The 15,926-nt window shown below is 41.0% G+C and overlaps 1 protein-coding gene and 1 long non-coding RNA gene across 3 annotated transcripts in view; one reads left to right on the top strand and one right to left on the bottom strand.

The window, feature by feature from the left end:
* Positions 1-11,688, bottom strand: part of LOC309862873 — a 230,719-nt gene extending 219,031 nt beyond the window's left edge. For both annotated transcript variants that reach the window (XR_014310767.1, XR_014310768.1), the window contains exon 1: positions 11,570-11,688. This is a non-coding gene — a long non-coding RNA (uncharacterized lncRNA). The remainder of the gene's footprint in view (positions 1-11,569) is intronic.
* A 139-nt stretch (positions 11,689-11,827) lies between these two features.
* The window catches only part of SYNPR (synaptoporin), a 314,225-nt gene continuing 310,126 nt past the window's right edge, over positions 11,828-15,926 (top strand). Inside the window, exons 1-2 of the mRNA XM_082727135.1 lie at positions 11,828-12,063; positions 12,190-12,255. Coding sequence (XP_082583261.1) covers positions 12,046-12,063; positions 12,190-12,255 — 84 coding nt within the window. The 5' untranslated portion in view covers positions 11,828-12,045. The remainder of the gene's footprint in view (positions 12,064-12,189; positions 12,256-15,926) is intronic.

Here is a 15,926-nt window from a genome sequence, read left to right as displayed (position 1 = left end):
TTCAGGATCAGGAAAACTGTAAATAACCTATAACTTTGTATTGAGAGAGCAATTCAAAATCACGTCTGCAGTTTCTTTCAGCGGCATTGGGGAACTCCCTGCAACTGAATAAATTTAAAGGAATCATGGGAGACCCCCCCCCTCAAAAGAGGCAATTTATTCAGTATCATCCATTTCAGTGAAAATATTTTGAAAGAGTTAATACCTCCAGAAACGGTTTCACAAATTTCAATTTCCCATCACTTGAATATTCATTATTTCACACCGTGGAATAATCTTTCTTCATGTAAACAAGCAAATAAAGTGAGCATGAATTTACTTCATGATTCTATATACCAGGTTATAAGTGAGGGGAGAGAATCTGCAAAGAGCCTTTTGAAGGAAGAAGATACTAGTCAACGACAGCAGGACATCCAGAGAGCAAAAAGAGAGGCCTGAGTGATATGGAGACAATTCCCATTTATTTTGGGGGACTACTGGTCGACTAATCAAACTAGTCTTGATACATACAACACAGGTGTTTGTGACCATTTCTGTTGCTATAAAAATACTTGTAGAAAATATTTTGAAAATTTAGAGAACTTAGTATCAAACCTGTTTACATGCGGGGGAGTTGAATGGAACTGTTCAGCACTCAAAGTAAATGTCCCCCAAATGCTACTTTTTGAAGTTTCTTTGCCGTGTCAAACTAGAAATTTCTTGGTTTTTAAAAATGTTTTCACTATCTGCCGTGATACAATGCTATTGCAATATTATTGGCTATTATTTCCTATTCTATACTTCTCATCTCTGTGACTTATTTATTCCATAACTGAAAGTTTGTGCCTCTTAGTCCCCTTTATCGATTTTGTCCATCTTCCACCCCCACCCCTCTGGCAACCACCAATGTGTTCTTTGTATTTTAAAGTCTGGGGCTTTTTGTCTGATTTCTTTAGATTCCACATACAAGTGAAATCATATGGTATTTATCTTCATCTGACTTACATCCCTTAGCATATCAACCTTAGAAATTTCTATCAATTCCTATGTAATTTAACTAATATAAAGTATTTTTCAATTTATATGTAATTTTACTAATATAAAGTATTAATGAAAATATTTTTCAAATAACTTTTAATAATAATAAATGACTGAGAATCCATTTACATATTTAAGTATACCATTTATCTATTTCCTCAATTATAAACAAAAGTTCTATTTTCCTAATAATATAAGGATATGATTTGCTTATGAATAAGAAAATCAACACATGATGAATTTCCTCACAAATGCCTAACCACGGAAAGGTGGGTGTGAGGTTTCAAGTTGAAATGAATATTCACACATCTGCTTTTACAATATAGAAGGCTCCTCTCAGGATTTATGTAACAGGTATTCCTGCCCGGTTCTTTTTTCCTCTATTGTTACTTCCATTGATTATTTCCCAGATATGTATTTTATTTCCCAGATAGCAATTTTAAAGTATTTGCTGATGGAAACACTGGCAGTTAAGCCTTTTTTCAGGAGCTTCTTCACCAAAAATACCCACCTAGTACTCTTTGCAGAGCTGGTATTTTATTTTTAAAGATTTTATTTATTTATTTTGACAGAAAGAGAGAGAGCACACAGGCAGGGAGAGGGGCCAAGGCAGAGGGAGAAGCAGGTTTCCTGCTGAGGAAGAACCTAATGAGGGACTTGATCCCAGGACCCTGGGATCATGACCTGAACCAAATGCAGATGCTTAACCTACTGAGCCACCCAGGCATCTCTACAGAGCTCGTATTTTGGTCCAACCCAGCTTTTCCAATAACACCCCCTTCAAAACCAGTTTGCTTTGGTCTACATTTATAGACCACCAAAGAGGCACCAGACACTGAGCTTAGCGATGAATGGGCTACAAATATGAGTAATCCATATTTCCTACCTTTAAAGAGATCATTTATTTATCCAACAAACATTTGCTGTGAGCCTATTATGTGCCAAATTTCCTGTGAAAGTTGGAGATACAGTTACCAGAAAGGCATCCAAGATTCTGTCCATATGGAGCTTATACAATATAGTGGGGGAGGTAAATAGTGAAAAGGTAAATTTGACCATAATCGTTACACAAAAGTAGAGAGTGTTTTGAAAGCACAAGGCAAGGGTACCTAACTTAGTCCAAAATATAAGGTAGGGATTCTATGTTAACATCAAACATTACATTAAAAGAAGTATAATAAAATCAGAGGATTATAAGCTGAAAGAAATATTTTCAAAGTATGAAGAGGACTGGGATAAGAGTGACCAGTTCGGAGTGGCATATGACTAGAGGAGGTGGAAATCTGGAAGATTTCCCAGGGTAGATGCCATTTGAACTAAGCAATGAGGGACATTTTATTAGTGTACAGTCTAAGGCAATCTAACAAACTCCAAAACACAATGGCGTGAACAAAAGTACTACCTTGTAACAGATCAAAGATCAGATGATGCTATCATCCTCTAGACATGACATTCACCTTTGACTCCAAGGTGGCTACTCCTGCTCCTGTCATCACATCTGGACGCCACATGGCCAGAAGAAAAAGAGGAAGTAAACTGATAATCTAAAGACAAGGAAAAGTAATCCTGATAAAATGTAAAGTGAAAAAAGTAGGCTATATAATAATATAAGTGGTATTAACCCACTCCTATGAACAAAAGCATATATGTGCTACTTGAAATAGATATAATAGGTACTTCACATATTTGAAATACAAACATATTTATGCATATACATACATTCACATATCTATATTTATTTTTATTTTTTAAAAGATTTTATTTATTTACTCGCCAGACAGAGATCACAAGTAGGCAGAGAGGCAGGCAGAAGAGGGGGGAAGCAGGCTCCCTGCTGAGCAGAGAGCCTGATGTGAGGCTCGATCCCAGGACTCTGGGATCATGACTGGAGCTGAAGGCAGAGGCTTTAACCCACTGAGCCGCCACCCAGGCACCCTCACATACCTGTATTTCTATCAGAAAACTGTATATTCTCTTACCTAGGCTGTAGAAAAAAAGAAAACTTCTACCTTACGTAGTTCTGTATTACTGAAATTGTATGTGTATTACTCTTATAAATATTTGCAAAATAAAGAGAAGGATGTCAGAGTGTTAACATGCTTATATTTTCTTTGTAAACGCCTATGAACACACACATAGCATATATTAAACAAAAAAGTTACTTTTAATTAATCTTTATATAGAAATAAAGCCATGCAGAGAAAATAACATTTTTTCTTGCTTAATTTATAGATCATGCTAAGAAAAAAGTAATCCAACATTCATTTCACTACTCACAGACATTCATACACATGCCCTATTTTTCATTCTATCATTGAACATGATGGGTCCCTAGCTAGGAAAATTATAGCACTAAGTAATGGCTGACTTTTTTTTTTCTTCTTTTTTTTAAATTTCAGGATGCCAACCTAGGGTTGCCAGATCTATCATGTTAAAAAATTAAGACTCTTTTCTTTACAGGGCAGCTTTAGGTTCACGGCAAAATTGAGTAGAAGGCACAAAGATTTCCTATATACCTCCTACATCTACACAAGTATTGCCTCCCTCATTATCAAACTTCTTCTAGCTGAGCTGTACAATTTTTACAATTGATGACATTACACTGACATAGTGTAATCACCCGAAGTGCCTAGTTTACATTATAGTCATTCTTGGTACTGTATATAATGTAGGTTTGGACAAATGTATAATGGCACGTACCTGTCATTATGATATCATACAGAGCATTTCATTGCTTTAAAAATCCTCTGTGTGCCACACAGTCATCCCTCCCCAGACCATAACATCTGCCAACCACTGATGTTTCCATTGTCTCCTTAGTTTTGCCTTTTCCAGAAGGTCATATAGCTGGAATCATACAGTGTGCTGCCTTTTCAGATTGACTTCCAACATTTAATATGCACTTAAGATTCCTTCGTGTCTTTTCATGGCTTAATAGCTTGATTAATTTTTTCTTGAAGATTTAATTTTTTTAGTATGACACAGAGAGAGAGAGAATGAGCAGAGTAGGAGGGGGAAGGTCAGAGGGAGAGGTAGAAGGAGGCTCCCCTCAGAGCAGAGAGCCTGATGTGGGTTTGATCACAGGACCCTGGGATCACGACCTGAGCCGACACTTTACTCATTGAGCCACTTAAGTGCTCCTTGATTATTTTTTTTAAGTCAAACATGTTTCTATCACCTCATTAGTATTTAACAACCTATAACACTACAGTAAAACAAGAAATCTTTTAAAGTAATCCTTTAGAAATCTTGAAAATAAATGGGAAAGGTACTTAAGAATAAGTGATTCTGCAAAAATCAGTAGTAGTAAAACTGAAACTAAAAGGACATATAAGGATTGAGAGTGTGGAATACTTGGGAATAAACCTAACCTAGGAGGTAAATGACTTTTATATTGAAAACTACAAAACACTGAAAGAAATTGAAGAAGACACAAATAAATGGAAAGACAAGTGTATTTATGGATTGGAATACTTAGTAATGTTAAAAATAGCCATAGTACCCAAGGCAATCTACAACCAATGCAATCCCTATCTAAATCCTAATAGCATTTTTCACAGAAATAATAACAATCCTAACATTCATATGGAAAGACAAACACCTTGAATAGCCAAAATAATCTTGAGAAAGAACAAAGCTGAAGGCATCACAGCTTCTGATTTCAAAATATATTGTAATGTTGCAATAATTAAAATAGTTTGTACAGGCATAAAGACAGACATAACTCAATGGAACATGATAGAAAGTCCAGAAATAAACCCAGGCATGTATTTAATTGACCTTTGGCAAGATTACCAAAAATACCCAATGGGGAAAGGACAGTTTCTTCAGCAAACAGTGTTGGAAAAGACTGGATATTCACGTGTTTTCCTACCATGATTTAAAAAAAAAAAAAAAGAAAGAAAAAAGATGAGAATGTGGATGATCAGTCTCTATTGTTTAATTGGGCAGTTGGGTTTGGTGACTAAAAGTCTTATGAGTATCTCCAATTTCCAGTTGCGGTCTGAGGAATGTATATTTTATATTTTGGATAATTAGAATGTATAAAATTAGTTCAAGTTCTGAAGAATTATTGGCTTCCAATGCCTACACTTCCATTTAGCTGTATGAACCTGTGTTAAGTCATTACTTGTCCATGATTCAGTTCCATTATATTCAAAATCTGGATCACAACAACTAATTTGTAGTGGTATAAGGAGCTTATCACAATGCCTGGAATATAGCAAATTCTTGTAGAGCAAATTCAGTAGAAGTAACTTATAATGAAGCTGTTGATATTTGCTGACCATGATGTCGGGAAAAGATTTTTTCATTTTCTGTTGTCTTTTCCTTCCTCTCTGATTCTCTTTCCTTCCTTCCTTCTCTTTCTGTGATTTTCCCCCCCTGGGGGGAGTACTTTAATCTGTCTTCTATTTCTGCCAAAGAACCTATGTAATTGTACCTTTCTTCTGGGTATTATTCGCAAAGCAGGTGTAAAAGTGCAGTGCAATATAATTTAGTAAAAACCTAATTTTAGGTATTGGATTTGGGCTTTTCTGTGTGAGTGGATCCAGCAGTGTCCTCACACACACTTGTCAAGCTGTGGGAAAGAACCTTGGCTCGCAGAGAATATGACCATGAAGTGAAAAGGAGTCAATTTTCTAATGTCTCATATTTGAATTAATTTGAGGTTTTTTTTTTTTTTTTTTTTTTACTTAAGGGTTTAAATTAGTAAAGAATAAGTAAATGTGTTCTTATAATTGTTGAACAGGGTGAGGTTTTCTTTGGGCTCATTTACAGTAGATGCAAAAGCCATTTTGTCATTTTGGAGCATAAGGTCTGAAGACCATCTGGAGAATTTCCCAAAATGAAAAGCATGCAGTATAATTTGGGTTATATACTTCTATTAAATATATGAAAGAATCCACTTGATCTTTCCTATCTTTATCATCTCTAAGGATTTTTTTAATTATATTACTATTCACTAAAACAAGAATAAAATTACTAGAGATCGCAAATATTCCCAAGTAAAACTATTTTTAAGAAAATCATAACAATCCATGCCAAAGCTCCACTTACAGACATCAAAGAAATTAAAAAAAAAAAGTTGAATTGTATGTTTTTGGAAAGTGTATGTATATCAGGAAGCCTCCCAAAACAAATGTTATAGATAACCTGATACTCTTACCAAACTCTGAGGAAAATTTCTAAGATCAACTGACAAGCTTGGAGTTAAGGAGAAAGGGGAAAAAAAAGAAACATTTGGCGGGAAGAATTATGAGAATTTTGAAAAGAAAAAAGGGAGATGAAAGAAAATAAATAATTTTAATTGTTTATGGTAAATCATGGTGTATGACTTGGGATACTAACTTCATAAACCATTTCCCAACCATTGGTATAGGTCTTGTATCTTGGCCTTTTAGCAGCTTTCTGTATTAGATTCTCTAATGCTAGGTATTCTTCTGGGTCCTTGACTTGTGTTAACACATATATTCCTTCTTAGAAAGTAAGGTGGATGGTTCAGTTATTATCCCCATTTTGCTGAAAGGAAACTGAGTGACAAGGGTATAAGTGCCTTGTTCAAGGTCCCACAGTGAGGGAGTGATAGAGCCAGGATATGATAAACTCAGTCAATCTGATTCTAGAATTCGTGTCACCCTCTCTTATGCTAGACTTTTTTTCAGGCAGGAAGACTTTAGGCAAGATGTATCCATTCTTTGGAATTTACCTCATTCAAAAATTGCAATGGGGGCGCCTGGGTGGCTCAGTGGGTTAAGCCGCTGCCCTCGGCTCAGGTCATGATCTCAGGGTCCTGGGATCGAGTCCCGCTTCGGGCTCTCTGCTCAGTGGGGAGCCTGCTTCCTCCTCTCTCTGTCTGCCTCTCTGCCTACTTGTGATCTCTCTCTGTCAAATAAATAAATAAAATCTTTAAAAAAAAATTGCAATGGGTGATATAAGATTAATGGAAAGCTGTCGTGATCCAGGAGTCTGAAAACATGGGAGTGAACCAAGGAAAACATCAAGAATGGTGAGCATTTTAGAAAACACAGCTAAGGATGAAAGACAAAAAGAGTTGGAATGATTGAGCCTTTGAGAAAGGGACGAGTTTTTTCTAATCATGTTCATGGAATAATAGTGGTAGAAGTTGTACTAGGAGCAGACAGTGGTGTCCATCTTAACTTTATTTCTCTGGAGACATTTTGTTTATGTTTCAGCAAGAAAAATATTTTTGCCTAAAGCTTGTGACATTTTCAAATTTGCAATGGAAACTGCATAAAATCTTTTTCTTGGAAAGTTAGAAGGGTAGGAGAAAAATCATGACTGTGCTGTTTACTATCTATAAAAGCTTAGCTGAGATTTTTAATTTCTTTGAGCCTGTGTTTTCTTGTCTACACAAGGCGAGGAACAGTGATACATACTTACAAAGTTGATGAGGATATTGAGTTACGGCAATAGGGACACTCAGCCTTCTATCCAGCAACTACTTAATCCTGCAAGTCATTATTATGATTATGGTTACAACTTTTATTCCCTGAGGTCATGGTGAATCCTTTGGCATGCCTTTTGGTCCTCTAAATTTGCATGGATTCAAGCGTGGCTATATTTACACAGACAACTTTTGTTTAAGACAAAGATGCAAACAGAAACAGTAAAAGCATTTCATGATGTGAGTTCACATGGGCCATCCACATTTGAATTTTTATATCAGTTATTATTATTAATTAAGAATGATCCAATTTGAATGTTACAATTCCTTAGGAGCCTATGAAATCTTATTTTGTTAAGAAGTTTTAAACCAAGGGAACACGCACACAACCTTGTATACTGCATTGCAGCCATTTAAAACTGAAACATAAGTAAGTAAAGGTGGCTTTATTTGACCTTTGGGTTGATAGATAATGCTGTCATTTATTGTAAAATTAGAATTCTTAAAAATATTTCCACACCAACTCCTAGACTCTGTACCAGTGGCCCCACACAAGCCAAATATACAAACAAATAATTACACAGACATGCTACTGCCCTTTGCTTTTGTACTCACTAGTCTAGGAAAGATTTGTAAAGTTAGGTTAGCAGCATAAGCAGAGTTAAATATATAACATTTTTCACTCATTACTTATTTCCAGTATCTTAAATATCATAACATATGGATAGTATTTCCTCCTGTATTAAGTTGCTATGGAAAAATTTTAAACCACTTTCTCCTCTTTGCCAGAAGAGACATAGGAAGATGAAACCCAAGTATGTTATTCCCGAGAGCAAGAGTGAATTTGCCTGAATAATGAATGTTCATCAGTGGCAGTTTGGTACTTCAGTTTTTGTAATTTTGATCCCCTTTGAGAAAGTATCTTCTATTCCTCCCCACCCAGATGTGACATATTGAAATGTTTCTGAACAATGCCAGGTGTGTCCTGGGGGAGGGAAGGGCCCAAATCACCCTTTGTTGAGAACTAATGTAGTAAGTGAATAAATTACCTTGACAGGTCTACCTATAGTCTTCATAACTATAGGTCCCTGGTCAAAAACAAAAGAAGAATTTGGAAACTCATACACATAACTAATATGGGCCACTAAAATGGATCACTAATGTCCCACCCTAGTTGACATGATTGTTGAGTCAATGTGATAATCTGTTACAGTAAAAAAGAAGTTATCTTTTGTCCTTTTGTGGCAGAAGAGAAGGCATCACCCTAAGCCAGTGAGAGTAATATTGTGGTAATGTTTACATCATTCCTCCTACCTCTCCCAATCTAGTTCTTTAGGGAACCCAATGTTATTTCCAAGCCTGAAGACAGGGGTTCTAACCCCCAAAGTCTACAAGATATTTAACATTGCAAATGTGATATGGAACTCTGGGTTATTTTGGTGGTGCAGCTGTTGGAAGCTCATACATTTCTGGAACGTGAAAAGCATCCTGTGACAATGTGCAATTGTTGCCTAAGCTATGACACATTTGCCATTTGCCACAATTCTGGCTTCCTTCACATGGTGTTTGGAGGACTGGAAAAATCTGCCACCGTATTAGGGAGGAGAAATGTTGAGTGCAAAGAAAGACCCAGGGGGAACTGGCTCACACTTCAACTGTGCCAAGTTCTCAGCTCAAATGAAATGCTAGTGGGCAATATTTTAAATTAATCACTCTCTCTGTCTAAAGAGATATGTTTAAGAAGTTTAATGTTTACATTTAAACAACCTTGGGCAAGTTACCTAGACTTTCCAGACCTAGAGGCACTATACATAAAAGAGGGGATTGCGGTCATGTTAAAATGATATACTTAAAACATTTAGCACAATGCCTGGCATGCAGTAAGAACTGAATTGATATAAACTATTATAATAATTAACATCATTATTAAACATAAGCAGGGGATGTTATAGCCATAAGGTAGTTGACGGAAAGAGCAAAAATATAAGGACAACCAAGTCATACAGGTTCAGGGGGGAATCATGGCTCAGTTACGTACTAGCTGTGTGAAACATTTTTTGAAAGATTTTATTTATTTGAGAGAGAAAGAGAGAGCACAAGTGTGTGGAAGGGCAGAGAGAGAGGGAGAAGCAGGCTGCCCGCTGAGCAGAGTCCAACTGGGGTTCCATCCCAGGACCCTGAGATCATGACCTGAGCTTAAGTCAGACGCTTAACTGACTGTGCCACCTGGGCACCCCTGTGTGAACTTTTTTACAAATCAACCTAGGTTATATTGTGTTGTAGTAACAAAAGACTTAAAAAATCTTCATTACTTGAAACTCAAATGCATTTCTTGCTCACCTCCATGTTTATAAAGTCCAGTTGCCATGCTAATGGCATGGTAATGCCAGGACCCAGGCTGTTCCAAGAACCTTTGTGTCATACATTGTATTCATTGTGGTGTAAGAAAATAAACAAGATGGCAAATCACTAAGAGGTTCTTAAAACTCCTGCCCAGAATGCACCCATCTCCTCTGCCCACATTTCTCTGGCCAAAGAAAGTAAAATGGCAACTGCTGAATTCAAAAAGGCAAGGATATATAGAGGAATACTGCAGAGAGTGTCAAGACAGTGCTACAATCGCCCAAGCTTCCACTGAGGACCCCTGAGCTTTCATCTCTGCTTTTTCAGAAGTGTGGGCATTGAGAAACATAACTAATACCTGTTTTGAGTTGTGCCAAACTGCCTTAGATATGTTATCTACAAAATCTCATGGAGTCCTGACAACAAGGAACTAAGGTAGATGTTGTGGGCTCCATTTTACAGACTAAAAAAAAAAACTGAGGTCTTGAATAGGCTAAGTAACTTCACAGGTTAAGATAACATATATACATTGTAGAGCACACACTAAGTACTTGATAACTTAATTCCCTTCCCTGGCCCTTGTTAAGTTGAATAGCTTATTTTTGAAACAACAGTTTCCAATTGTTTTAGACTATCTGTATGTAGGAAGAGCAGTAGGAACAAAAGTGGCTGACTGCAGATGGTGCAACTAGCCCTTTGGAGTTCTTACTACATTTCTAGTTTTCTCTAAAAAAAATCCATGGGCAGGGGATTTCTTACTCATGTTTGGTTTGCTGTCTCCCCTTACCAGCCTCTTAACTAACCATTTCTGTCTTCATCCCCTGCTCTTAAATATTAGTCGTCCCACTCCCCTCCCCAAATTCCAAACCTTTTTGGCAAATCTCTGTAGTAAACAGATGGGGTATCTGTGTTGCTGGGAGACCACTTCATATGTGGAATCCTGTCCAAAGCTAGTGAGAAGGAAGGGGGCATATCAGCAAGATGGTTTAGTGGCTAAGCACTCTTCCTCCTCTTCTTTTTCTGACTCATAGAATTCAGCTCTGGCTTCATTCTCTGTTAGTTTTTAAACTAGAGCAGACCACTTCCCTTCCATGATCCTCAATGTCCTCATCTCTAAAATGAGCATAATAGCATACTAACCCATGGGGGTTCTGTGAATATGTGAAGTCATGTTTATAAAGCCCTTAGCACAATTCCTGACTCACAAAAGGAACTCAATTGTTTTGTTGTTATCTATTATTTTCGGCAAGGTTAGCGGACCAAGGGAGGGAAAAAAGTATGGGTTTGGGAGCCAAAGGCTCAGTACTATTTATGATGAATTTCAGAAGCTTCATTTGGGGGTTATTTCTTCGGGCAAAGGATCTCAGTGGAAAAGGATGAGCTACAGAGGAACTTGAATTTCAATCCCTGTTTGACCCCTCATGAGCTGTGTGGTATACCTTGGCTAAATCAGACTCTGTAAGTCTCTTTTTGACCTTTAAGTGGGCATGATAACTTGCTCCTGACCTCACACAGTGACCCCGAGAATTACCCATTTGGGGCAATGGCCCATATTCAAGACGACTCTTTTCTCCTCTCTCTCCTCTAGCCGCGTCCGTCCGTCCTGATTCCCTTCTAGTGCTGGGGGCAGGCACCGTGTTCCCGGTTCTCCGAGGCACGCCCGCACCTGGCGCTGCCTGGCCACGCGGAGGGAGGTCCCTGAAGGCGTGTGCGAACCCACGAGTCAACAGGCTTGCTTCGGTGTTCGGAAGTCAGGGAACCACACACACGTGCCCAGGTAAGGGGTAGGTGCCCTTCTCTTACCTGCAACCCCTTCTTCGGTCTGGGAACCACGCTGCTGATGGAGCCGGCCGGCTTTCCCCACCCTCCAGCCCCGAAGTTTCCCCGGAGCCCGAGGGGACGGGCGCGCGCGCCGGAGGCTGCCCGGAGTCTGGCGCTCGGCGTCGCCCGCCCCCCGCCCTCCCCTCCCGGCTGCAGCTGGCCAATGGCAGCCCTCGCCGGGCGCTCCCTCTCCCGCCGCCTCTCCCCCTCCGCGCCCCCTCCCCGCCGCCCCACTGGCTCAGCTCGTCGCCCCGGAGCGCAGGCTTCGCGGAGCGCACGGCCCCCCGAACGTTAGCCAGCCCGCGCGGGCACCGCTCTCCCGGGGCCCCGCCGCCTCCTGCCCGCCCCGGGCCTCGCCCCTCCGGCGCTCCCCGAAGCGGGGCTTCTGGCCCCGAGGACAACGCTGCAGCGCCCTCCGAACTTCATCGGAAAAGGAAAAGACCGCGCGCTGGCGAGCGATGGACCCCGTGAGTCAGGTAGGGCGGACCTGGGCAGGGCGGCGGGGGCTGGGGACCCGGCGGTCCGGAGAGGCGCCGCAGCCCCTTCCTCATGTCATCTCTCTCTCTCTCTCTCTCTGTCTCTCTCGTGTCGTACGTCCAAAGCTGGCCTCCGCGGGCACGTTCCGGGCGCTGAAGGAGCCCCTTGCCTTCCTGCGAGCCCTGGAACTGGTGAGTGCGGGCTGTGTGCGGGGAGGGGAGCCGGGCAGCGAGCCGTCAGGTGCGGAGAGGTCGGGAGGGGCGTCCTCGCTCGCGGCCGCCGCAGGCCCTGAGTTCTGCTCCGGGGCCAGAGACCAACCCTCTCCGAAGGTGCCGTTCCGGGCTGGCGGGGACAGGCTGGAGGGACCGCGCGTGGCGGCTGGAGTGTGGACCGGATTTGCAAGCGCTCCGAGGTGTCATCTCCTCTCCCGCGGGCACACTCGCAAGGGCTGCTGTCTGGAGCCTCCCCGGGAGATGGGAGGTGGGGAGCGCAGCAGATAGGGGAGCCGCCGCTGGGCTCTCGGCCTCACCTGCACTTCTGCGGAGGGCGGGAGTGTGTGTTTGGGGGGCAGGATGGGGGGAGGTAAAGGTTGTAAAGGAGGGACTCTCTGAAGGCTGGGCGTCCACTTGGCCAAGCTCGAAAGTTGATCAGCATGGGGACAGCTCTTCACCCGCCCGGACTGGGATGCAGGAAGCGCTGTGGTCTACTGGCCTTCGGGAGCTCCACGGAGGCGCTGGGACGCTGTGAATGCTGTTGGTGGGAAGGGCAGGACTCTTTCCTTCCCTATTACAATTTCTCTACTGGCCACTCCTCGAGGGCTCTAGCGATTTTTCCCAGAAGAACCTCTCCCCAGCTCCCAGTCTTCTTTACTTAGCTCTCTTCGGCCACTGTGCTCTCTGAAGTTTTGTTACTCTTCTGTTTTGTCCACCTTAAAGGAAAACAAAACACTGTGACAGCCCTATGGCAACCTATCCACAAGGAGTGAGGCACAGTAGTCACACAGGGCCACAGAGCAATGTTGGTGTTGGCTTAGATGATGGTTATTCAGAGTGAAATCTGCAGGTCGCACATTCCCTCTTGCTAGGAGCTCTGAGGGGCAAGCAGACCTATCTGAACAGAAAGTTCAAAGCCTGTCATGTAGCATTAATCACAGGCCCTACCACTGACTAGCTCGGAAGTTATGTAAGAGCATGCTCTGTCCTCCTAGATCTTAGCTCTAAGGGCTAAGATCAGGCTTTGGCTACGCAACCCTGGTGCGTGTTTACATAGATGATCCACAGGCTAATCACATTTGCCTTGTCTGTGGACCTGCATAAAAATGCACAGATATATCAATTTATCATACATCAAGGCAGCATTTGGAAGTCTTGAACCTTGTTCTGGGATGGCCATTCTAAAACAGTTTTCCTTATGGCCGGGTTAAACAAAGCAAACAGTGCTCGCAGTCTATGATACTTCCAGTCGGCTTTCTCAGAATTCTGCCTTCCTTCCTTCCTTCATTCATTCAGCCATTCAGTAAACATTCCCTGTGGAAGAGCAGAGGTTTTTGATCAAAGTAATAGCTCCATTGCCAAGATGTTGTTTCTCCCAAAACATAATTCAAAGAATTGACATCATTTTCTGGTATCTCTTATTGTCTCATATTGTCACTTACCTGACACGTTAATTTATATTCTTTTCAGTCCTGTGACAACGCTATTTCATGTCACTACTCACCACACCACCTCTGCTGGCATATTTCAAAATATAAGAAACCCGGATGAATTTGTTTAAAATGTAGACTTCCAGACATCAGCTCAAAATATTGGGTAACTGGGTACCTGGGAATCTGGATTTTAAACAAGCTCCCTAAATAATTCCTGTGCACTTTAAATTTGGAGGACCACCACCATAAGCTATCCAGGTTCCCTCCCAAACTCAAAAGCACTTTTTACCATCAAGCTCTTGCTGTTTCTCCATCCTAACACCCCAAGCCTAGAAAAAGTGTTTGTCTTTTAACCTCAGTTTAAATATTACCTCCATGAGGATTTCTCTCCTATTTGTTTCTTTCCCCTTTCTGTATCCAAAATGGAATGATTCATCCTATTGTTTGGGCTTCCACTATGTTTTATTCGTGAGAATTGATCACACTGCATTATAGTTGTTTTTTTCTTGATGTGTGTGTGGCATGGGGTGGGGGGAGATCCTGGGGGGGGGGGGGGAGAAAGAGAGGAGGGAAAGAAGAAGAGAGGGAGAGGAATAGCAGAACATTTATTACACCTAAAATATTTATAGTCATCTCTCTCTTCTAGGCCTCTAAGGTTCTAAGGTGGAAGAGCTTTTGCTTGCAAATCAGTGATTAGCTTTTCCTTTATGGAAGAGAAACTAAGGGATTAAACCCCCCCTCCCCAACAAAACCCCCCAAACTTAAAAAGTCACTTACATTAGTTGATCTACCTTTTAAAAGAGCTGAAAGAGAGAAAGGAGAGCAGAGAAATGGAAGAAGGCTCATTACTGAGAAAGTTTAACAGAGCGGAAAGAGCAAAGGAAAATATATGTTATGTGTATGCATTGCTGTGAAGAGCTGCTCTGAGGCATCTTTTCTGTAGGAGTGGTGACAGTGAGAGTGATCTCTTAGACAGCAGGACATTTGTTCTGTTCCTCTCTGTGTTCCCCACTAGTGCCTTTCACAGTGCTTGGTAAACATTAAGTGATCAGCAAAAGGTATAAATTGATAGGACAGAGCATACCAATATTCCACTTTCTCCTTTTCTATGGAGAGCAGCTTTAAATTGGTACTCTTTAAAATCTTTGAACCATAATCCTTTTGTTTTTCAGTATTTATGCTGTAGAAATAAAAGTGTATGTAGAGATATATGCTCAAGGATATTGATGCAACAGCATTTGTAGAGGAAAGAACTGCAAACAATTAGGAAGTCCATTAATAGGAAAATTGTTACTGTTTGAGTCACATGTTGTGAAATATTATACTGCCATTAAAAAGAATGAATTAGGGATGCCTGGGGGGCTCAGTTGGTTAAGCAGCTGCCTTCGGCTCAGGTCATGATCTCAGCATCCTGGGATCGAGTCCCAGCAAGGATTGGGCTCCTTGCTCGGCAGGGAGTCTACTTCTCCCTCTGCCTCTGTCTGCCATTCTGTCTGCCTGTGCTCGCTCTCCCTCCCTCTCTCTCTCTGACAAATAAATAAAATCTTAAAAAAAAAAAAAAAAAAGAATGAGTTAAATTAGTATGCACTGACCTGGAGGTCAGTATATGTAATTGTCTTTGGTAAAATTGTCAACAGCAAAAAAAAAAAATGGGTTTCATTCTTAATATTTGATAAATTTTTAAATGGAAGAAGGTGACTTTCATTCTTTGAATGAATTTATTCAATCAGATTTTGAACTAACATATAGATCATAATACCATTTTTATAAAAATAGAAAAAGAGTTGAGTGCCTGGATGGCTCAGTTGGTTAAGCATTGGACTCTTTTTTTTTTTTTTTAAGATTTTTAAAAAAATTTTATTTCTTTATCTGACAGAGAGAGAGAAATCACGAGTAGGCAGAGAAACAGACAGAGGTGGGGGGGTGGGAAGCAGGCTCCCTGCCGAGCAGAGAGCCTGATGCAGGACTCCATCCCAGGACCCTGGGATCATGACCTGAGCTGAAGGCAGAGGCTTAACCCACTGAGCCACCCAGGTGCCCCAGCATTGGACTCTTGATTTTGGCTCAGGTCATGATCTCAGGGTTGTGAGATTGAGCCCCATGTAGGGCTCTGCACTCAGTAGGGGAGTCTGCTTCTCTCTTTCTCTTCTCCCTCTGCCCCTCCCCACCCCTTATGCTTGTACACGTGCATATGCATTCTCTCTCTCAAACAAATAA

Source organism: Mustela nivalis (genome assembly GCF_964662115.1).
Source record: "Mustela nivalis genome assembly, chromosome: 1".
NCBI lineage: Eukaryota > Metazoa > Chordata > Mammalia > Carnivora > Mustelidae > Mustela > Mustela nivalis.
The sequence above is the reverse complement of the archived record's forward strand: the minus strand, read 5'-3'. Positions and strand labels throughout refer to the sequence as shown.